The following is a 23,847-nucleotide window of genomic DNA, read 5'->3' as shown; positions in this document are numbered from 1 at the left end:
CATCAATATATAAAACAGTGCACTCCCTCAAAACTGACTAAACAACAGATTACTCTGCAAACCAAACTGGTGCATCTGATGGTTATTTGCTGGTGCATCTGATGTCTATTTGTTGGTGCATCTGATGTCTATTTGCTGGTGCATCTGATGTCTATTTGCTGGTGCATCTGATGTCTATTTGCTGGTGCATCTGATGTCTATTTACTGGTGCATCTGATGTCTATTACTGGTGCATCTGATGTCTATTTGCTGGTGTATCTGATGTCTATTTGCTGGTGCATCTGATGTCTATTTGCTAGTGCATCTGATGTCTATTTACTGGTGCATCTGATGTCTATTTGCTGGTGCATCTGATTTCTATTTACTGGTGCATCTGATGTCTATTTACTGGTGCATCTGATGTCTATTTACTGGTGCATCTGATGTCTATTTGCTAGTGCATCTGATGTCTATTTGCTGGTGCATCTGATGTCTATTTGCTAGTGCATCTGATGTCGATTTGCTGGTGCATCTGATGTCTATTTACTGGTGCATCTGATGTATATTTGCTGGTGCATCTCATGTCTATTTGCTGGTGCATCTGATGTCTATTTGCTGGTGCATCTGATGTCTATTTGCTGGTGCATCTTATGTCTATTTACTGGTGCATCTGATGTCTATTTACTGGTGCATCTGATGTCTATTTACTGGTGCATCTGATGTCTATTTACTGGTGCATCTGATGTCTATTTACTGGTGCATCTGATGTCTATTTACTGGTGCATCTGATGTCTATTTACTGGTGAATCTGATGTCTATTTGCTAGTGCATCTGATGTCTATTTGCTGGTGTATCTGATGTCTATTTGCTAGTGCATCTGATGTCTATTTGCTAGTGCATCTGATGTCTATTTACTGGTGCATCTGATGTCTATTTGCTGGTGCATCTGATGTCTATTTACTGGTGCATCTGATGTCTATTAACTGGTGCATCTGATGTCTATTTACTGGTGCATCTGATGTCTATTTGCTGGTGCATCTGATGTCTATTTGCTGGTGCATCTGATGTCTATTTACTGGTGCATCTGATGTCTATTTGCTAGTGCATCTGATGTCTATTTGCTGGTGTATCTGATGTCTATTTGCTGGTGCATCTGATGTCTATTTGCTGGTGCATCTCATGTCTATTTGCTGGTGCATCTGATGTCTATTTGCTGGTGCATCTGATGTCTATTTGCTGGTGCATCTTATCTCTATTTACTGGTGCATCTGATGTCTATTTACTGGTGCATCTGATGTCTATTTACTGGTGCATCTGATGTCTATTTACTGGTGCATCTGATGTCTATTTACTGGTGCATCTGATGTCTATTTACTGGTGCATCTGATGTCTATTTGCTAGTGCATCTGATGTCTATTTGCTGGTGCATCTGATGTCTATTTGCTGGTGCATCTGATGTCTATTTACTGGTGCATCTGATGTCTATTTACTGGTGCATCTGATGTCTATTTACTGGTGCATCTGATGTCTATTTGCTGGTGCATCTGATGTCTATTTGCTGGTGCATCTGATGTCTATTTACTGGTGCATCTGATGTCTATTTACTGGTGCATCTGATGTCTATTTACTGGTGCATCTGATGTCTATTTCCTGGTGCATCTGATGTCTATTTACTGGTGCATCTGATGTCTATTTACTGGTGCATCTGATGTCTATTTACTGGTGCATCTGATGTCTATTTGCTGGTGCATCTGATGTCTATTTACTGGTGCATCTGATGTTTATTTGCTGGTGCATCTGATGTCTATTTACTGGTGCATCTGATGTCTATTTGCTGGTACATCTGCTGTCTATTTGCTGGTACATCTGCTGTCTATTTGTCTATAAAAAAAATGAAGAATGGTTAGCTTAGTTTTCTGGTTTGCAGTATCTTTGGTAATAATTGTAACATTTTCAATGTTTTAAGAATAATATATAAAGAATCACGTTACTACTGGCTCAAACTTTCTGCCACTTGTAATTCCCTGAAACCCAGACATTTTATCTGGTCTGGTTGGTGTTTGTTTTAGAGGGAGTTCACTGTACATTTTGGTATTTTCTTTTTACCATGATACTAGTGAATGAAATACCTGTATCATGCGCTTTGCAAGTATGCTAGCTCATGCATGAGTTTTTCAAGCATTTATTTGCCTTATGTTTTTTACTACCAATTTAGCAGTAATAAGCTTATACGAGAATAGGCTGTTATAACTAGTGAAAATGTTTATTTTAGTTTGCTTACTTTTTATTGTATGGATAAAAACGGGTATCTGTCGTGGCCATATTTATGTTTGTTTGTTTTGTGCCAAGACATTGAGTCCTTTCCATCTTCTGCATTCTTTTAAATTTGTAATTGGTAAATGTAAAATATGTTCTAGTTTCATACTTAATTAATTCAGCCTTTGTAGACTTCAGTTTAGTAAAACTTTGAGCCTTTGTTTTACCGGTAACTGTTTGATTTATGTATGAATGTTTTGGTTACCTTTAAATAAAATAAAACATTTAATGCTTGTCTCAACCATATTTGTTTCATTTAATTTGAATCATACAGATATTATTTTGCTTAAAAAAGGCTAAATCTGTTGGGTTTTTTATCCCTAAAACTGTATGTTTACTAAAGAAATGGACCTCTGTATTTGCAGATTATTCCAAGGGGTTTGGTGGCAAGTACGGTGTACAGACGGACAGAAAGGATGCTTCTGCTGAGGGATATGACTACCAAGAGAAACTGGGGAAACACGAGAGCCAGCAAGGTACTGGAATTAATTTCAAATGTTCTTTAAGACAGAATGGACAGTAAAGCAGAATGGTCTGTAAGACAGGATGGTCGGTTAGTCAGAATGGTCTGTAAGGCAGGATGGTCTGTAGGCAGAATGGTTTGTTAGTCAGTATGGTCTATCAGTCATAATTGTCTTTCAGTCAAAAAGGTCTGTCAGTTTGAACAGTTTTTAGTCAGAAGATGAGAGCCAGTAAGGTACTGAAGTAAATGTTACATAAGTCATAATTTTATTTTGAGGCAAAAAGATAGTACAACTTAAATCAAAAAAGGGTTTGGTGGCAAGTTTGGTGTACAAACGGACAGAAAGGACACATCAGCTGAGGGGTATGACTACCAAGAAAAACTGGAAAAACACGAAAGCCAAAAAGGTAACTGTAAAATGGGTTCATCGCTGAGATAGAAGTGTGTTGAATTGCATGACAACTCTTTTTAAACATACTGAGAAATTCGACCTTAAGATTAATTTCTTTAGTCAAAGGAGGCAACAAAATCACCAAATTTCTTAATATGCTTGTTTTATCTAGTCTACAAAATTGTTTCATCGCTGTAATGAGGGACTGAGTTTCTTTAATATGGATAATTTATACATTCAATTTGGGAGATGGTTTATCTTTGAACTTACATAATCGCTTGATCTCTGTCACAATTTCTTCCAAATTGTCAAGAGAATATATTAACATGTTTTATGGCAATGTGTATCTGGTAATCTTTTGATAATTGCATATGGATTTAAATTACTACTTTCATAATTTAACTGCTATTGATAAGCGAAAATCCTTAATAAGCCACTGTTGTTATTTGAATATGCAAGCATTAAGTGATGAGTCAATGCAAATGAGGCTATGGAAAATATAAAGGAAATAATTGAGCGACGTGGAAATAATTATATTTTAGGACAAGTCCAGTGTTTAAATATATAGCTATAATAAAACACTCCAAAACACTGCAAGAACGGAAATCAAATATCAAAAATGTAAAATATTGTGTTTAATATGATAGATTTATATTATTTTAAAATGTCAATATTAATTTTGAACCATATTACCACATCAAGAGAAAATTGTTAGATTTTACAAGTTTTATAAATATTATTTCAATTGACTTATACCATTGATCACTCTTGCTATTTTAAATGATGTCACAATACCAAAAAAAAATTATAGAATTTTACGATTGCAAATTTAGCTTTTTTCATGAGCTTGTCAATATATATATACTTTAGAAGGTATTAATGCACATATCATATTATTCTGAAAAATAAGTTATGTTAAAGTTGGAAAGGGTTTATCAGAATTGTATTTCTGTTAGATGGGTTCTAAGTGTCCAAAACATGCAGGCTAGCATTAAGTTATAGAAACTACAACGCTATTAGAAATCAGAAATATTCCTCCATCAAAAATGAAGTGTGAGTTTGAACGGTACATTGCTTTAACCTTTGGACCCACAAGTCAAACAGAGATTGCTTGTTCAAAGATTAATAAGGGTCAATATGTCAAAAAAGGAAGGTCACTCCATGGATTATATGCATTTGTAACTTTGTATGTTTCAGATTATTCCAAGGGGTTTGGTGGCAAGTTTGGTGTTCAGACGGACAGAAAGGACGCCTCTGCAGTGGGCTGGGACCACCAAGAGAAACTGGAGCAACATGAGAGCCAAAAAGGTAACTTTTAGATGTAGGATGGGTTCATCACGCCATTTGATCTATGTTAAATTCATGTCAATCTGTGTATTGAACATACTTAGCTTGAATTCTTCAAGTAAACAGAGGCCATTATTTCACCAAATTATTATACCCCCAGGGGTGGCGAAATCAAATGTCCGAGTTGCCCGAGTCGTACATTTGCTTGTCTGGGCAACTGATTTTTTTCAATTAAGTTGTCCGTGGACAACAAGTTTTTTTAAAGTCGGGTCCAGGTATACAAAAAAATACATTGTATTAAAGCCGTAATTAAGTTTGACACAACCGGATGTTGACAAGCGATTACATCGTCAGTGCTATTTGCGGAGCAATCAAGCTAAAATACGGGCACGCTCCTGCGCAGTAATCTCCCTTATTCTATAAGAGACCGGTAGCATGCCTCATTTTCAACATTCGACCCGACTGTTAGACAGTGTACAGACTGGTTTCTTTATATTTACAATCAGACGGAAATAAAAATTATCAACCTAAGATAGTCAAAACACGGTCTACCTTGTTATTTGAGATGACTTTAATCGTAAAGATGGAACATTTTGGTTTTTTTTAATATTCAACAACAGAGCAGAAACACGAAGCTTTGAGCAGTCCACCTCCCAAAAATACTAAGAAAGATTATGATAAAAAATATGATCTAAGTAAACGCACCAGAACTTTTCAAGAAACTTGGCTAACAGATTTTCAATGGTTACCAGTTGATGATAATCAAATCGCTGCCAGTAGCGATGCAGAGCCTCAGTCTGATGAGGTCGACATATTAGACTAGTTTAACTTGTTAAGATTACGATGCACTTATGTTCAACACAGATTTAAATAACACTAGCTTTGCAAGATTAAAGTTTGACAAAGTCTTTATATTGTTTATAATATACTGCTATAATGAATGTACCATTGAAATACAACTATAAACAAAACAATCAAATCATACTCATTTTGATATATTCCACATTATTTTACATTAATGAATACATGCGTTTATAATTTATATAAACATTAACGGACAAGTGTAGTTCAGCAACGGACAAGTTAAATTTCCTAAATGGTTGTCCGTGGACAAGTATAGTTTTTTGAGATTTCGCCACCCCTGCCCCCACAAACGAAGTTTAGGGGGTAATATAGGAGTGAGCTTGTCGGTCGGTCTGTCTGTCTGTTGGTCCATATTAAGTGTCTGCTCTCTAATTCAAGTTGTTTTCATCCGATCTTCACCAAACTTGGTCAGATGTTGTATCTAGATGATGTCTAAGTCAAGTTTGAATATGGGTCATGCCTGGTCAAAAACTAAGTCATGGGGTCACTTAGTGCGTTTTTTAACATTCAACATGGTGTCCGCTCTCTAATTCAAGTAGTTTTCATCCGATCTTCACCATACTTGGTCAGAAGTTTTATCTAGATGATCTTAAGGCCAAGTTCGAACATGGGCCATGCCATGCCAGATCATAAACTAGGTCACGGGGTCACTTAGTACATTTTACACATTCAGCATGGTGTCCGCTCCCTTATTCAAGTAGTTTACATCCGATCTTCACCACTCTTGGTCAGAAGTTGTATGTAGATGATGTGTAGGTCAAGTTCGAACATGGGCCATGCCGGGTCAAAAGCTAGGTCACGGGGTCACTTAGTGCGTTTGAGCATGGTGTCTGGTGTTTTTTGTGAAGACAACATGCAAAACATTCTGTGTCAATTCGGCATGTGGGGGTATTCGTCACGTCTGTGACAAAGCTCTAGTTTTTATAAAGTTTGCTTATCAAGTCTACAGAATTGGTTTATACATGTTATTAAGGTAGTCAATAGTTTGCATATGTATTGACTTTTTAGCTCACCTGTCACGAAGTGTACATGGTGAGCTTATGTGACCGTGTGATGTCCGGCGTCCGTTGTGCGTGCGTGTGTGCGTGTGTCTGTCAACAATTTGTTTGTGTAGACAGTAGAGGTCACAGTTTTCATCCGATCTTTATGAAATTTGGTCAGAATGTTTATCTTGATGAAATCTGGGTTGGGTTTTTATTTTGGTCATCTGTGGTAAAAAACTAGGTCACTAGGTAAAAAATAACTAGGTCACTAGGTTAAATAATAGAAAAACCTTGTGTTTAAAATAGATAAAAATAGAGGTCACAATTTTCATCCAATCTTTATGAAATTTAGTCAAAATGTTTGTCTTGTTAAAATCTGGGTTGGTTTCGAATTTGGGTCATCTAGGGTAAAAAACTAGGTCACTTGGTCAAAGTTAAAAAAACAACTTGTGTAGACACAGTTTTCATCCAAACTTAAAAAAAATTGGCCAGAATGTTAATCTTGATAAAAACTGGGTTGGGATTGTATTTGGGTCATCTGGGGTCAGAAACTAGGTCACTAGGTCAAATCATAGAAAAACCTTGTGTATATAATAAAGGTCATAGCTTTCATCTGATCTTAATGAAATATGGTCAGAATGTTTATCTTGATAATATCTGATTTTGGATCGTATATGGGTCATTTGGGGTCAAAAATTAGGTCACCTGGCCAATTCTAGTAAAATCTTGTGTAGATGAAAGAGGTCACAGTTTTCATCACAGTCTTAATGAAATTTTGTCAGAATGTATTAATTGATGAAATCTGGCTTGGGATTGCAGGCTTTTTCTGCCCTATGCCACGGGTCCGAAATTCCGCCCCATTCCCAATGCAAATCTGGTTGTTTTTTCCCAATTGAAAAAAAATTCCCAATTCCAAAAAAAGAAAAAAATTTTTTTTTTTTTTTTTTTTACCTTTAAATATATATGTTAACCTGATCCGGTGTAGAAAATAGAAAGTGTTGCATAATTTAATTATCCATTGCCTTGAATTTATTTTAAAAACTGTAAAATATGTTGATGATTTTTTAAGACTTTCCTTATTATCCTCAGAATCCGGCGCTTCGCAAGATTTTTTTCACCTCAAAAAAGGCCAGGCCTTTTCCCCAAATTCAGGTTAAAAAACCTGCACTTATCTCACATGTTCATAATACTTTGTAAAATTTTAATAATAAGTTATCAAAATAGTCGATATTTACCAGTTAACGGCTTCTTTGAAATATAAGAAACACTATTTACATGCCATATTTTTTCCCAATTGAGCCAATTTTGCGAATAATTTTTTTTCCAAAAATGGGGGTTTTCACGATGCGAAATTCCCAAAATTCCAGTGTGGCATATTCACAAAATGGAGCGGAAAAAGCCTGGATTGTATATGGGTCTGATAGAATTGAAGTTGATGTAGCAAGGTTAGTCAGGTGAGCGATTCAGTGCCATCATGGCCCTCTTGTTATATTAGAGGGGGTGAAATGGTTTATCATTCAACTTTCATAATTGATTGATCTCTGATAACAAAAACCTAATTGTCAAGATAATATTTTAAAATTCTGATTTGCAGTTTTTTAACAGTTATAACTTTTTAGCGAACCTGAGCACGCCCATGGTGAGGTTTTGTGATTGCCTTTTGTCCGTCTTTTGTCATGTGTCGTGCGTTGTCCTTGGTCAACATTTATCTTTTTAACACTCTAGAGGTCAAAATGATTGTCCAATCTTCATGAAACTTAGCGAGAACAAGTGTCACAATACTATCTTGGACAATAGCCAAGTTTGACAATGGTTTAGATTGGTTGAAAAACATGGACACCAGGGGGGCATGGCAGTTTCCCTTATATGGCTATAGTAAAACCTTGTTAACACTCTAGAAATCACATTTATTGTATAATTTTCATGAAACTTTGTCAGAACATTATTTCTAATGATATTTTTGATGAGTTCAAAAATGGTTCCAGTTGATGAGTTCAAAAATGGTTCCAGTCCGTTAAAAAAAATGCCCACTAGGGGGCGGGGCATTTTCCTTTTAGGGCTGTAATAAAACCTCGTTAACAATCTTAGTCACATTTTTAGACCAATCTTCATGAAACTTGGTCAAAACATGTGTCGCCATGATATCTTGGACGACAAGAACATGAATAAAAAGTACAAACTTATTATCATAACTGTAAAATATTGAGTTTACTATGATGGGTATTTATTTTTTTAAATGTTGATATTAATTATGAATCATATCCACACTTTCAGAAAATAGTTTGTTATCAAGGTTTTAAATGACTCTTGCTATTTCAGATGATGTCATAATACCAAAATCCTTCTATAGAATTTTACATTTGCATATTTAGTGATATTTGTCTTTTTCATAGGATTGTCAAAGTATATACATTAGTTAATAGTTTTTGGACTAATACAATCTGCAGATTATTCTCAGGTGAAGGCACTGAATCTGTTAAACGGATCTTACTGTTTTGTCAGAGTTTAAAAAGAACAAACCTTTAGTTAGACATATACTTGCTCGATTAGATGAAAGTGTTTGTTTGTTGTAAAACAATAATCTGTAATAAGGATACATGAGAAATCTAAGGTAGGTAAAAAGAAAGTCTTATATATCTTTGTGGTTTGAAGTTCGTTCTTTGATTTATATGTGTTAGTTTCTGCATTATCATGTGTGTTATACTGATGACTGATGATTATCTCATGCTTGATTGAATGCCATTTGCCCATGACATAAATCCAACTTGTAATTTTTAAATATTTCAGATTATTCCAAAGGGTTCGGAGGCAAGTTTGGTGTACAAACAGACAGAAAGGATGATGTAAGTCGCTATATCAGAGTCATAAGTAAAACATACAAGATTTCTGTGTGAACTTTAACATAAGCAGATACACAGACGGATCTCATTAAAATATTTTTATGTGGTTTATTAAATGTTTTTATAAGCTCACCTGAGCACAACGTGCTCATGGTGAGCTTCTGTGATCGCCTTTTGTTCGTCGTGCGTCGTCCGTCGTCAACATTTTGCCTTGTGAACACTCTAGAGGCCACATTTATTATCCGATCTTCATGAAACTTGGTCAGAACATTTGGTCCGATTGATGCCTCGACTGAATTCGAAACTGGGTCATGCTGGGTCAAAAACTAGGTCACTAGGTCAAAAAAAGAAAAACCTTGTGAACACTGTATAAGTCACATTTGATGCCCAATCTTTATGTAACTTTGTCAAAATGTTTGTCTAAATGATATGTTGGTTGAGTTAAAAAATGGTTCCGGTCTGTTGAAAAACATGGCCGCCAGGGGGCGGGGCAGTATTCCTTATATGGCTATAGAGAAACCTTGTGAACACTGTAGAAGTCACAATTTTTGCCCAATCATCATGAAACTTGGTCAAAACATTGGTTTCATTGATATCTCAGACGTGTACGAAAATGGTCCAGATCGATGAAAAAACATGGCCGCCAGGGGGGGCGGGGCAGTTTTCTCTATATGTATATAGTGAAAACATGTGAACACTCTAGAAGTCACATTTTTGGTCCAATCTTCATGAAATTTGGTCAGAACATGTGTTTTCTGGATATGACGGTTGAGTTCGAAAATGGTACGGATCAGTAAAAAAACATGGCCACCAGGGGGGGTCATTTTCCTTAAATTTATATAGTGAAAAGGCTTGTGAACACTCTAGAAGTCACATTTTTTGCCTAATCATCATAATTTTTTGTATAAACATAGATTTTATAGATATCTCGGACGAGTTCAAAAATGGTCATGATGGGTGGAAAACATGGCCGCCAGGGGGTGGTGCAGTTTTCTCTATATGTATATAGTGAAAACATGTGAACATTCTTGAAGACACATTTTTTGCCCAATCTTCATGAAATTTATTGAGAACATTTGTTTCCTGGATACGACAGTTGAGTTTGAAAATGGTTTGGATCGGTAAAAAAACATGCCCACCAGGGTGGGGGGTCTTTTTCCTTATATTTATATAGTAAAAAAGCTTGTGAACACTCTAGTTCCCTGATTTTCTGGCAGTTTTGTCTGAGCTTTCCTCTTCCTTCCTGCTGGTTTACCTCTTCCAGACATTTTGTGATGCTTTTGTTATATAACTAAGAAATATCTCTGCAGATTAATGTAGAATTTATTTCGATTTTTTCTGTAGATTTAATCCTTGGAATCCAATGCTTCATGAACTCGCAAACTATCATAAGGGTACAGTAAAAGGACAAGTTGCATAACTCTGGTTGTCATTTTTACGGAATTATGGCCCTTTTTTGACTTAGAAACTTTGAATATATGGTTAAATTTTGTGTTTCGATCCACTTTACTTCTAAAGTATTGAGGCTATTGCTTTCAAACTTCAAAAACTTTCATGCTATCATGAGGTTACTGTACCTGGCAAGTTGAATTTCACCTTGACCTTTGAATGACCTTGACTCTCAAGGTCAAATTATTAAATTTTGCTAAATTTATGATTAGATTTGATTGATACTTTGACAAAACTACTCTTACCTGACATACCACAATAGACTCCACCCAAACCATCCCCGCGTACCCCCCCCCTAATTTTTTACACTATACCCCCCACCCCCCAATTTTTTTTTTAAAACACAAATATTTAATTAATTTTTATTATTTTATTTTTGAAATACCGTCCAACCATCACACCCAAGAATCCCCCCCCCCATAATGTTTTTTTTTCCGCATCTTTGGAAGATAATGTAATAAATGTCCACACCCCCACACTATACACCCCCTCTTCACTCCACCCCTGCCTCCTTTGTGATTGAAATTGAGAGTCGCTTGACCTTTAAAAAGAAAATAGATGAGCGGTCTGCACCCGCAAGGCGGTGCTCTTGTTGTTTTATACAATAACCTACATTATCAAAGATTTCTGTTTTAAAACGGATTTATTGATTTTTTAATTGGAAATATAATTGCATGGTGAGTCTGAAAATAGTTCATTTTTGTTTATAAACAAGGCTTTCAGCGGGGTGGTAGTTTTTTACAGTTGTTTATAATGAAACATTGTGAATTAACTTTTGGTCACATTTTTAGTTCAATCTGAATGACACTTGCTGGGTGCAAATGTTGTTATCATATCTTGATTTAGTTTACTCAATTAGTTTTAATAATATCATCTTCATACATGGTGACAATCTTTTTGAGCCTAATATGTTTTGCTCATAGTGAACTTTTGTGATCACCTTTTGTCAATTGTCTGTTTTCCGTTGTGCGTCTTGAATATTTGCCTTGTTAACACTGTAACGGCCACATTTATTGTCGGATCTTCATGAAACTTTGTCAAAAGATAATGATTTGTCCTGATGATATCTTGGACGGGTTTAAAAATGGTTCAGGTCTGTTGAAAAACATGGCTGCCAGGGGCCCTTTGTTGTTCATTCTTCATGAAACTTGGTTAGAACATTTGTTTCATTGATATCTTGGGCTGCAAAAAAACAGGTCATTTCTTTTTATCTCAGGTGAGCGACTTTGGGCCTTTCAGGCCCTCTTGTAATAGTGTTGAGCTAAATGGCATGGAAGGACTTCAGATTAAGTATATAGAGGACATTTCTTGGATTTGGTGGAATATGGATTTTAATTAACGAGCGATCATAGAATATTTTTTTTTCTTTTATAAACATTCAATGCAGAGTAGTCGCCCATGGTAAAATTGGGGATCACAATGGGGAAACCAAAGATATCTCAAAATAATTATGGTAAAACAATAAAAACTATCAATAATTTTCACTGTTATTTTTCACTCTTTGAAACAGTGAAATATCAGTTTTAATTCACTGATATTTATCTATAAACCATCGAAAAGCATAAAATAATGTCTTCTATTTTACAGTCAGCGGGCACTTTTGAAGACATGAAGGGAGTCTCATCATCATACCAAAAAACTAAACCTTCAGCAAGTGGGTGGAATTTTTGCATCAGATATGCACTTTGTATTGTATAAATTGTTAAATGGCATCTGTAACATGGAGAATTTTGGTAAATTCATCACATGGATTAAAGAATCTTTCACTAAATTAAAAAGGTGCATAATTATTTTAAACTGATTTATTTTTTTGCAATGAAATGTTTTTTCTGATTAAAATTATTTTTGTAAAAATGTCCGAATGATTTAGTAAATATTCAAATACCAGTTTTTGTGTTTGTGGTACAAATAAATTAAAAATTCCTATGAATTTTCTTACATGAGACTTTCAAAGGTGAGTCTGCAAATCCTTAAATTAACCATTCAATGTATCCATTCATTCTCTTCTTTCACTTCACCCAGCAGTGTCAGATAAATCCATAGTCAAGATCCATAGAGCCAATAAAAAATAAACATTCATTTAAATCATTCATTTCACTCATTCATTTTCCCTATTCATTTTAACCATTCATTTCACTCATTCATTTTCCCATTTAATTCACTCATTCATTTTACCAATTCATTTGGACCATTCATTTCACTCATTCATTTGGACCATTTCTTTTCCTTATTCGGTTGAAACATTCATTTCGACCTTTTCACCAATTCATTCACCCATTCCATATTAATTCTAAACCATTTATTTCTTGAAGGCTCTGAAGGTGCCAAGAATTTGAAGGCCCGTTTTGAGAACATTGCAAAGAACCAGGAGGAGGATGCTAAGAAACAAGCAGAGCGCGTTAAACTGAGCCGTAAGGCTAGTGAGGACCGGGAGAGGGTGGAGGAGAAACAGCAACATGAGGTGGGTAGTGAGGACCGGGAGAGGGTGGAGGAGGAACAGCAACATGAGGTAGGTAGTGAGGACCGGGAGAGGGTGGAGGAGAAACAGCAACATGAGGTGGGTAGTGAGGACCGGGAGAGGGTGGAGGAGAAACAGCAACATGAGGTGGGTAGTGAGGACCGGGAAAGGGTGGAGGAGAAACAGCAACATGAGGTGGGTAGTGAGGACCGGGAGAGGGTGGAGGAGAAACAGCAACATGAGGTGGGGTTTAAAAAATGTCCGGACATTTTACCAAATAGCGGGACACCCTAAAACGATCAATCATGCTACCTTTACTGTCGTCAGTAATCAGTATATAACTAACAAAAACTAATATCTGGCCAAAATGTGTTTAGAATTTCATTAACACAAATGTTCTCCATGATAAATGTGTTCAGAATTTCATGAACACAAATGTTCTCCATTTTCCAGAAGTAAACACAAATGTACACTATGGTGATGACTTCATATTGTGAAATGTGGGGCATGCCTCTATTTGACATCCAAAATCGGACAGAGGCCTTAATTGAACATGTGTAAATCGTGTAACTTGATGTGGGCGCATCAAGCAATGTTCTTTTTCAACCAATCGTGAATTCACTTTAAATTTAAATTGATGCAATATGTACAAACTATTTTCTGAAAATCAGTCAAAAATGAAAGAAAATTTATGCAAAACATCAATGTTTAGCGGACAACACTCAATTTGTTTGGTATACAAAATCGGTGTTTTGATAGGTCTTTTAGCCTCAGGGGCTATAAAACACAGAATACCGCATAATAGTATCTTTGGCATTGATTAGACCATGAAATACAAAAGCAGTTGACTTTTATTTTTTCACTGTGATGCATCTATCGATAGCAAATAGCGACCCCTGTAAAAACACCATGGTGTGAATGCCTGATAACATCAAAAATATCTCAATAAATTGCTGATAAGGTGTGAAAAACAACACTGGTGCACTCGAGTTGTAGAAATGGTTTGTTACTTGAGGCAATCAAGGGATAAGCGAAGGTAAATTTAAACTAGGAAGAGTTCGAATAGCGAATTTTATTGTGATGTTATAGAACGTTCGTTGTTGTTATCCCCCGCCATAGGCGGAGGGATATTGTTTTGGCGTTGTCCGTCCTTCCGTCCGTCAGTACGGCACTTTTGTTTCCGGAGCCATATCTTGGAAGTGCTTTGGTGGATTTCATTGAAACTTGGTATGAGTATATATATTGATAAGGGGATGATGCACGCCAAATGGCATTGTACACTAGCTGTTAATAACAGAGTTATGGCCCTTTGTATCTTGAAAATATGCTTTTTTGAGTGTCAAATATAACACTTTTTTGTCCAGAATATATTGGCGGGGGATATCAATTTAATGAATTTGCTTGTTTTTTATGAATGTCATAAAGTGTCATCCCAGATGTGCCTGCAAAGGCCAGTCTGGGATGACACTTTACTCACATGCATTAAGTCCCATTTTCCCAGAACAATAATCATTTCAATATCAGGAAAAGATGGACTCAGAACGCTGGCATGATGAGGAGAAGGAAGCCCCGAAGCAGCCTACGCGAGCCCCACCACAGCAGCCTGCGCGTTCTGCACCTAAACCGGCCTACGAGGAGGAGGAGCAACAGCCTGCATATGAGGAGCAGGAGGAGGAGGAGCAAGCCACATATGAAGACACCACTAGGGTATGTATAGGAGACTTGAATGGTCAGGGTAACAAGGCTAGAGTCAAATAAAAATAAACAAATAGGAATAACAACTTCCAAAATGTGAGCCATTGAGCATGCTTTTTATGCCCCCGGATCGAAATGATCGGGGGTATATTCTTTTGGGCCTGTTTGTCATTGTATGTGTGTGTCACTGTGTGTGTCTCAAAAATTTGACCAAAACTTTAACATTGTCATAACTTTTGCAATATTGAAGATAGCAACTTGATATTTGGCATGCATGTGTATCTCATGAAGCTGCCCATTTTGAAAGGTCAAGGTCATCCTTCAATGTCAAAGGTCATATATATGGTTTCAAAGCGGCGCGTTAGGGGGCATTGTGTTTCTGACTAACACATCTCTTGTTCTCTTGGCTTTTGAAATCAAAGGAAAGTATTTGTTGTGCTTTTGATGATTGTTATTTGTCCATGGATATGTTGAATTCCTCCATCTTAGTTGTAAATATGGATATGTTGAATTCCTCCATCTTAGTTGTAAATATGGATATGTTGAATTCCTCCATCTTAGTTGTAAATATGGATATGTTGAATTCCTCCATCTTAGTTGTAAATATGGATATGTTGAATTCCTCCATTTTAGTTGTAAATATGGATATGTTGAATTCCTCCATCTAAGTTGTAAATATGGATATGTTGAATTCCTCCATCTTTGTTGTAAAAATGAGTATGTTGAATTCCTCCATCTTAGTTGTAAATATGGATATGTTGAATTCCTCCATCTTAGTTGTAAATATGGATATGTTTAATTCCTCCATCTTAGTTGTAAATATGGATATGTTGAATTCCTCCATCTTAGTTGTAAATATGGATATGTTGAATTCCTCCATCTTAGTTGTAAATATGGATATGTTGAATTCCTCCATCTTAGTTGTAAATTAATTACTTGAGTGTGCTGGAATGCTGATAATTTTTTGTTAGGAAATGGAAACATTAGTTTAACACATTATGTGGGGCATGTATCATTTTTCTTCTAGGAAGCTTATCAAAAGTCACACTTTATTGTTGTGTTTTGCTGATTGTTTTTTGTGTGTGAGGTTATCTAAGTTTAAAGTATGTATGTATTGAATTTACTTTAAAATTCAATAAATAGGAAATATTAAATAAATGTTGTGTTCTGGTGGATTGTAAAGCCCGTATTGACAGCGTATTCCACCCAGCCCTTGATGTTGTATTCCAACTGCTAGCAGGGCGAGGGGAAAAGCCATCACACAATGTGCAAGTAAAATGCAATCCATCGAATCACCACAGCAGTTCAAAATTCCACTCATATTGTACCTCAATATATAATTTATAATAAAAGATCCCTGCAGAAAAAAGTTATGTGACGTAGTTAAAAAATACATGATGCGCAATAAATGGGAAATGAATTCAATATACATGTAGATCTAATTATGTTACATTTAGATTTAGGACAAGTACAAAAATTGACAACACAAGAGAATGTTAGGACCAGATCGAATGAACAATTTTATTTATTAAATGTCATGTCGAGCAAAATACCAATTAGCCTCTCCTTGAGAAAACGGGTCTTAATGCTTATGCGTAAAGTATCGTCTTAGATAAGCCTGTGCAGTCCGCACAGGCTAATCAGGGACGGTACTTTCCGCCTAAACCGGATTTTCGTTAAAATGATTCATTGCTTTAAGCAAAAATACCATTAAAATGAAAAGTGCTGCACAGGCTAATCTGGTATGATACTTTAAGCACAGGCTAATCTGGTATGATACTTTAAGCACAGGCTAATCTGGTACGATACTTTAAGCACAGGCTAATCTGGTATGATACTTTAAGCACATGCATTAAGCCGGGTTATCCTAGAGCGCGACTAAAATGAGTCGGTGGATAAAATATACAGGGTGCCGAATCAACGGGGTTTTCAGGGGTTTACACACGGGCTGGGCATAATGTAATCACACCGTTATAAACTTTAGTTTTGCAAATAGCTCATGTTATTGAAATACATTCGCAACTATCTATAGTGCATAAAAGACATTTTTCTTGCAGTTTTTGCCTATATCTTAAGGTATAAGAATAAACCCTTGAATACGTCTTGAAAAAAATCGCGACATTAAATTAAAAGAAAAACAAAGTACATTTCCTAACGTACCTTGGAACTCTACTGATATTTGGGAAACAGAACGAACATCAACATAGACCGTCTTCTCAGTCATATAACACAGATACACAGATTTTATACAATAAAAGAACATAATATGTATCAACTAGATAATATTCAATGGTGAAAATACCCCCATTATTAAATTTTTATCTTTTTTCCTTATTAATTATTATTAAAGGCATGTTTATGTGAATATTTTTATGTCCCCCACGACTATAATGGGGGACATATTGTTTTTGCCCTGTCGGTTGGTTGGTTGGTTGGTTTGTGTGTTTGTTTGTGTAAACTTTAACATTTGCAATAACTTTTGCAATATTGAAGATAGCAACTTCATATTTGACATGCATGTGTATCTCATAGAGCTGGACATTTTAAGTGGTGAAAGGTCAAGGTCATCCTTCAAGGTCAAAGGTCAATTATATGGGTCAAAATCGCTAATTTAATGTACACTTTTGCAATATTTAAGATAGCAACTTGATATTTGGTATACATGTGTATCTCATGGAGCTGCACATTGTGAGTGGTGAAAGGTCAAGGTCATCCTTCAAGGTCAAAGGTCAAATATATGGGACCATAGTGTTTCACAAACACATAGCTTATTGATCTTTGGAAATGAAAAGCTTTACTTCTTGAATGTGCTTCAGTGTACATTTCTCATCATATGACCAACTTGAGCCTTGTTCTGAGAACACTGGGCTTAATGCATGTGTGTTAAGTGTTGTCCCAGATTAGCTTGTGCGGTCTGCGCAGACTTATCAGTGATTACATTTCCCGCTTCTATGGAATATTTTGGGAAAAAATATTGGAAAAGAGTCTTTTTTTAACAAAATTCCAGTTTATGAGGGAAGTGTTGCCCTGATTTGATCGTGTTTACTCCACAGGCTAATCTGGGACAACAATTTATGCACATGCATTAAGCACAGTTTTCTCAGAACACGACTCTAGGCCATGAATATTATATAGTTTTTCAGGGTAACTCGCCCTTTGTTGGACAGGGAAATGGTATAATGTAATAGAGATTATAAGTACTAAAACATATTAAATTTCATTGTGAGAAAATATGTGATCATATTTTATTTCGACATTTTATTTAGTTTGAGTACCAAGGGTAAAATCAATGTACGACAAATGCGGAGCCCGGGAAATTTTTAATTGGGCTACTGAAAATTTCCAGGTCACGCCCACCAGGCAACTATAAATCTATAAGAGCGGTAGCCCGGTTTATTGACAGACATACGTAGAATAAACACGCTGACCATGTGTTTGTACACTGTGTATTTTACTAAAATGTTCGTAACAAAGTAACAAATCATGTTAAGCAAAACTTATCTTTACACACTACACAGATAAAAAATGTCTGACTCAAGAGAAAAATCGACTTACGAGTGAATTACCCTATCTGCTTGGTCCTATTTTATTTGTTATTATTTATCTTCAGGATCAAGTCCATCATGTGGAACCCCAGCCAGAACCATATGAGCAGTTTGAGGAGGTAAAATAAGCTGCATTATGGGAAACTGGGCTTAACCCTGTCAGTGCGGGAACCGAATTTTGAAGGCCTTTGCAAACAGTTTGGATCCAGATGAGATGCCACAGAACGTGGCGTCTCATCAGGATCCAAACTGTTTGCTATTCTGATGATATTCTTTGAAAAAAATCGAAGAAAATGCTAATTTTAGAAATTCAGCAGACGACATTTTAGCAGACGACAAATTTCCCAGCATGCAAATAGTTAATATATGCCGGTTAAGTGCTTATTAGCCTGTGCAGTCCGTAAGGCTTATCATGGACGACACTTTCCAACTTAAATTGATTTTGTTTAGAAGAGACTACCTTTAAACGCAAAATGTCCATGAAAGCAGAAAGTGTACTCCTGATAAGCCTGTGCAAAATGCACAGGCTAATCTGGAACAACACTTTATGCACATACATTGAGACAAGTTTTATCAGAACGAGGCTCAATTTCATTTTACAAATATTTCTTCAGCTTGATGGTGTAGTAAGGTAAGAGCTTACCGAGTCTATTGTGTCTTAGGTTCAACAATAATACTTCAGCTGCACAAGCAGGAGAAAAAGTTTTATAGCGAGTGGAGCATAATTTATGGCATTACCAAACTGTCTGAGACTTAAGAAACCTTACAACAAACACAAACAATCATGAATTAAAATGATGTTACAACCTTTTAATGTGAAATGCAATATATTTGGGGTATGCTTTTAAACCAGTTTTATGGAGCTTCAGACCTCGCACTTGGTCCAAATTTATATTGATCTTGCAAGGATGTTAAGTCCATAACTTGTACTTATGTTTCATGTGGGCTTATAGTCACCCTTTAAATCTTCCATGAACAGACATTTGTGATAAACAATAAGAAGTTACTGCTTTAAATCTTGTGTCTTTACTTGAAACCAACATGGTTAGGAAACTTTTGCTGGCTCTTGGTCGATTTTTGTTGTACATTACATCATACATAGTATTTTGTTCATGCCTTGCAAATTCCTGAAGCTTAGGCCCTTTTTCAATCAAGAATTTAAAAGACACGCTTGTTACAACTTGATACACATTAAGAAATAGGTGTAGGGATGCATTCATCACTATTGCCACAAGCTTAAATTCCCTTACATAAATATGTCATCCTCTTTTGTAGCCAACTGAATACGAGATCCACCCGGCGGAGGCAGCGGCAGATGAAAAGGAACTGGGAGAGGAGGATAACGATCCAGTGGACCATTCCCCGGAGACTGGGGCCTCCAGCACTACTGCTGTAGCCCTGTATGACTACCAAGCCAGTAAGTGTGGTAGCCCTGTATGACTACCAAGCCAGTAAGTGTGCTAGCCCTGTATGACTACCAAGCCAGTAAGTGTGGTAGCCCTGTATGACTACCAAGCCATTATGTGTGGTAGCCCTGTATGACTACCAAGCCAGTAAGTGTGCTAGCCCTGTATAACTACCAAGCCAGTAAGTGTGGTAGCCCTGTATGACTACCTAGCCATTTAAGTGTCCTAGCCCTGTATGACTACCAAGCCAGTAAGTGTGGTAGCCCTGTATGACAACCAAGCCAGTAAGTGTGCTAGCCCTGTATGACTACCAAGCCAGTAAGTGTGCTAGCCCTGTATGACTACCAAGCCAGTAAGTGTGGTGGCCCTGTATGACTACCAAGCCAGTAAGTGTGGTAGCCCTGTATGCCTATCAAGCCACTAAGTGTGGTAGCCCTGTATGACTACCAAGCCAGTGTGGTAGACCTGTATGACTACCAAGCCAGTAAGTCTGGTAGCCCTGTAGGACTACCAAGACAGTAATTGTGGTAGCCCTATGGGACTACCAAGCCAGTAAGTGTGTTAGCCCTGTATGACTACCAAGCCAGTAAGGGTGGTAGCCCTGTATTACTACAAAGCCAGTAAGTGTGGTAGCCCTGTATGACTACCAAGCCAGTAAGTGTGCTAGCCCTGTATGACTACCAAGTCAGTAAGTGTGCTAGCCCTGTATGACTACCAAGCCAGAAAGTGTGGTAGCCCTGTATGACTACCAAGCCAGTAAGTGTCCTAGCCCTGTATGCCTAACAAGCAAGTAAGTGTGGTAGCCCTGTATGACTACCAAGCAAGTAAGTGTGGTAGCCCTGTATGACTACCAAGCCAGTAAGTGTCCTAGCCCTGTGTGACTACCAAGCCAGTAAGTGTGGTAGCCCTGTATGACTACCAAGCCAGTAAGTGTGGTAGCCCTGTATGACTACCAAGCCAGTAAGTGTGGTAGCCCTGTATGACTACTAAGCATGAAAGTGTGGTAGCCCTGTATGACTACCAAGCCAGTAAGTGTGGTAGCCCTGTATGACTACCAAGTCAGTAAGTGTCCAAGCCCTGTATGACTACAAAGCCAGTAAATGGGGTAGGCATGTATGACTACCAAGCCAGTAAGTGTGGTAGCCCTGTGTGACTACCAAGCCAGTAAGTGTGGTAGCCCTGTTTGACTACCAAGCCAGTAAGTGTGGTAGCCCTGTATGACTAGCAAGCCAGTAAGTGTGCTAGCCCTGTATGACTACCAAGTCAGTAAGTGTGCTAGCCCTATATGACTACCAAGCCAGAAAGTGTGGTAGCCCTGTTTGACTACCAAGCCAGTAAGTGTGCTAGCCCTATATGACTACCAAGCCAGTAAGTGTGCTAGCCCTGTATGACTACCAAGCCAGTAAGTGTCCTAGCCCTGTATGCCTAACAAGCAAGTAAGTGTGGTAGCCCTGTATGACTACCAAGCAAGTAAGTGTGGTAGCCCTGTATGACTACCAAGCCAGTAAGTGTCCTAGCCCTGTGTGAATACCAAGCCAGTAAGTGTGGTAGCCCTGTATGACTACCAAGCCAGTAAGTGTGGTAGCCCTGTATGACTACCAAGCCAGTAAGTGTTCTAGCCCTGTATGACTACTAAGCATGAAAGTGTGGTAGCCCTGTATGACTACCAAGCCAGTAAGTGTGGTAGCCCTGTATGACTACCAAGTCAGTAAGTGTCCAAGCCCTGTATGACTACCAAGCCAGTAAATGGGGTAGGCATGTATGACTACCAAGCCAGTAAGTGTGGTAGCCCTGTGTGACTACCAAGCCAGTAAGTGTGGTAGCCCTGTTTGACTACCAAGCCAGTAAGTGTGGTAGCCCTGTATGACTAGCAAGCCAGTAAGTGTGCTAGCCCTGTATGACTACCAAGCCAGTAAGTGTGCTAGCCCTGTATGACTACCAAGCCAGTAAGTGTGCTAGCCCTGTATGACTAACAAGCCAGTAAGTGTGGTAGCCCTGTATGACTACCAAGCCAGTAAGTGTCCTAGCCCTGTATGACTAACAAGCCAGTAAGTGTGGTAGCCCTGTATGACTACCAAGCCAGTAAGTGTGGTAGCCCTGTATGACTACCAAGCCAGATAGTGTCCTAGCCCTGTATGACTACCAAGCCAGTAAGTGTGGTAGCCCTGTATGACTACCAAGCCAGTAAGTGTGGTAGCCCTGTATGCCTACCAAGCCAGTAAGTGTGGTAGCCCTGTATGACTACCAAGCCAGTAAGTGTGGTAGCCCTGTATGACTACCAAGCCAGTAAGTGCCCAAGCTGTGTTGCAGGATGACTACAAAATGTATGGAAAATGTATTGAAAAAACTTAGTGTGCAAAAAAAATAGGGATTTTGAATAATTTGCAAAATTCTGGGCAGATTCTGGAATTTGCTCACACAAAAAAAAAAAATATTTTGCAATACTCTCTCTGGAAGATTTGAGGGAATTTTGCCATAACTTTTTTTATATTAAAAACGGGGAAATTTACAGGATTTTTTGCAATAAAAAACAATGCCAAAAAAAGCAAAAGTGAGATATGCAATTTAATAAATATTTTGACACTTTAACGATATTCTTATCATATTTCTTACTTCATCTTAGCAATTTTATTGTCTTTCCTGGATTGGGAGTTTGTGTTTTTAACAATATTAGGAATAACAAAATGTAATTAAAATAGTGTGTCTTTGTAATAAATTTAAAAAAAATAATGTGAATGACTATTGCATGATTTTTAGCGAGGCTGTTTTCGGAAAAAACCCGAGCTATTGTCATAGCCAGCGTGTCTGCCGTCCGCCGTAGGTGTCGTGCTAAAACCTTAACATGGCTCTAAAATCATAGTGCTTCTACCTACAACTTTGAAACTTCATATGTAGATGCACCTTAATAATTTCTACATGTCACACCCATTTTTGGGTCTCTAGGTCAAAGGTCAAGGTCACTGTGACCTCTAATATCAAACTTTAACATAGGCTCTAAAATCAAAGTGCTTCCACCTACAACTTTGAAACTTCATATGTAGTTGCACCTTTATGAGTTCTACATGCCACACCCATTTTTGGGTCACTAGGTCAAAGGTCAAGGTAACTGTGACCTCTAATATAAAACTTTAACAAAAACCTTAACATTGCCTCTAAAATCAAAGTGCTTCCACCTACAACTTTGAAACTGCATATGTAGATGCACCTTGATGAGTTCAACACGCCACAACCATTTTGGGTCACTAGGTCAAAGGTCAAGGTCACTGTGACCTCTAAAAAAATTTTTTTTTAAAAACAGCTGAGCGTGGCACCCATTATGCGGTGCTCTTGTGTTTCTTTAAGGTAATATCGTACATACTGGTAATATCTCCCTTTCAGCTGCTGAAGATGAGCTGACATTCGATCCAGATGACGTGATCACAAATATTGAAATGGTGGGTATAGCATTCGTATATGAGCAGCAGCATTCAAAAATGGGTCCTATGTCATGTACAAAGCTCCAAACCATTTAGTGCTAACTGAAAAGGAGCTACCCTGTCTTGCAAATGACCTCACAATATCTTGCGAGACTTTGTAGTGGACGGTGAGGACGAGACTGGGCAAATGCCAGAACTGGTCTGAAGCTTTGTTTGCTCTATATAAAATAAGACCCATTTTTGCATTTTGAGGCTTTTGGTACTGCTTGACATTGAGCAGATTGAAACATTTGACAATTTAAGCCCAACGTCAACTTTAATGCTCATTTATGAACACAGTAACTGTTTGGAGCACAATACAAATGTTTACTTATATGTGTATCTAAAAAAATTGTAACTTTCAAATGTTTTTTGCTTGAGATTATCTAAGGTATATATTATCAAATTTTGCTGAAAACTGAATGCTTTAACATAACAAAAATCCACCATATACAGTATATACCGGTATACATTTATTGGTTTATGAAAGAGAGATCTTGTTAATTTTAACAAGGCAATTAAGCTAAAGATTGAAAACTTTTGACAGTTTTTATGTGAAAGTAACTGTTGTTATGCACAGTTTTCAAACAAAATATAAGTTTGTAAAAAAAATCTTGTGTGTTTGAAAGTCTCTGTTTTTCTTCACCAATATGTTATCTGGCCCATTATAGTAACCTAAATCAGTTGTGTTGTTTTTTTGTTGCAATGGGTCATGA

General features: G+C 37.2%; 1 protein-coding gene across 10 annotated transcripts in view; it reads left to right on the top strand.

Annotated features, from left to right (window-relative positions):
• LOC127853553 (src substrate cortactin-like) overlaps nt 1-23,847 on the top strand; it is a 51,333-nt gene that overhangs the window by 24,893 nt on the left and 2,593 nt on the right. For 3 of the 10 annotated variants that reach the window (XM_052388140.1, XM_052388136.1, XM_052388132.1), the window contains 10 exons: nt 2,661-2,771; nt 4,347-4,457; nt 9,071-9,126; nt 12,160-12,226; nt 12,885-13,081; nt 13,130-13,225; nt 14,555-14,737; nt 18,336-18,389; nt 19,546-19,687; nt 23,055-23,110. In XM_052388140.1, the coding sequence (XP_052244100.1) occupies nt 2,661-2,771; nt 4,347-4,457; nt 9,071-9,126; nt 12,160-12,226; nt 12,885-13,081; nt 13,130-13,225; nt 14,555-14,737; nt 18,336-18,389; nt 19,546-19,687; nt 23,055-23,110 (1,073 nt within the window). Of the gene's footprint in view, nt 1-2,660; nt 2,772-4,346; nt 4,458-9,070; nt 9,127-12,159; nt 12,227-12,884; nt 13,082-13,129; nt 13,274-14,554; nt 14,738-18,335; nt 18,390-19,545; nt 19,688-23,054; nt 23,111-23,847 lie in introns of all 10 variants that reach the window. The other 7 variants (XM_052388141.1, XM_052388139.1, XM_052388142.1 and 4 more) reach the window with 5 other exon arrangements.

This window comes from Dreissena polymorpha, chromosome 12, assembly GCF_020536995.1.
Source record: "Dreissena polymorpha isolate Duluth1 chromosome 12, UMN_Dpol_1.0, whole genome shotgun sequence".
NCBI lineage: Eukaryota > Metazoa > Mollusca > Bivalvia > Myida > Dreissenidae > Dreissena > Dreissena polymorpha.
The sequence above is the reverse complement of the archived record's forward strand: the minus strand, read 5'-3'. Positions and strand labels throughout refer to the sequence as shown.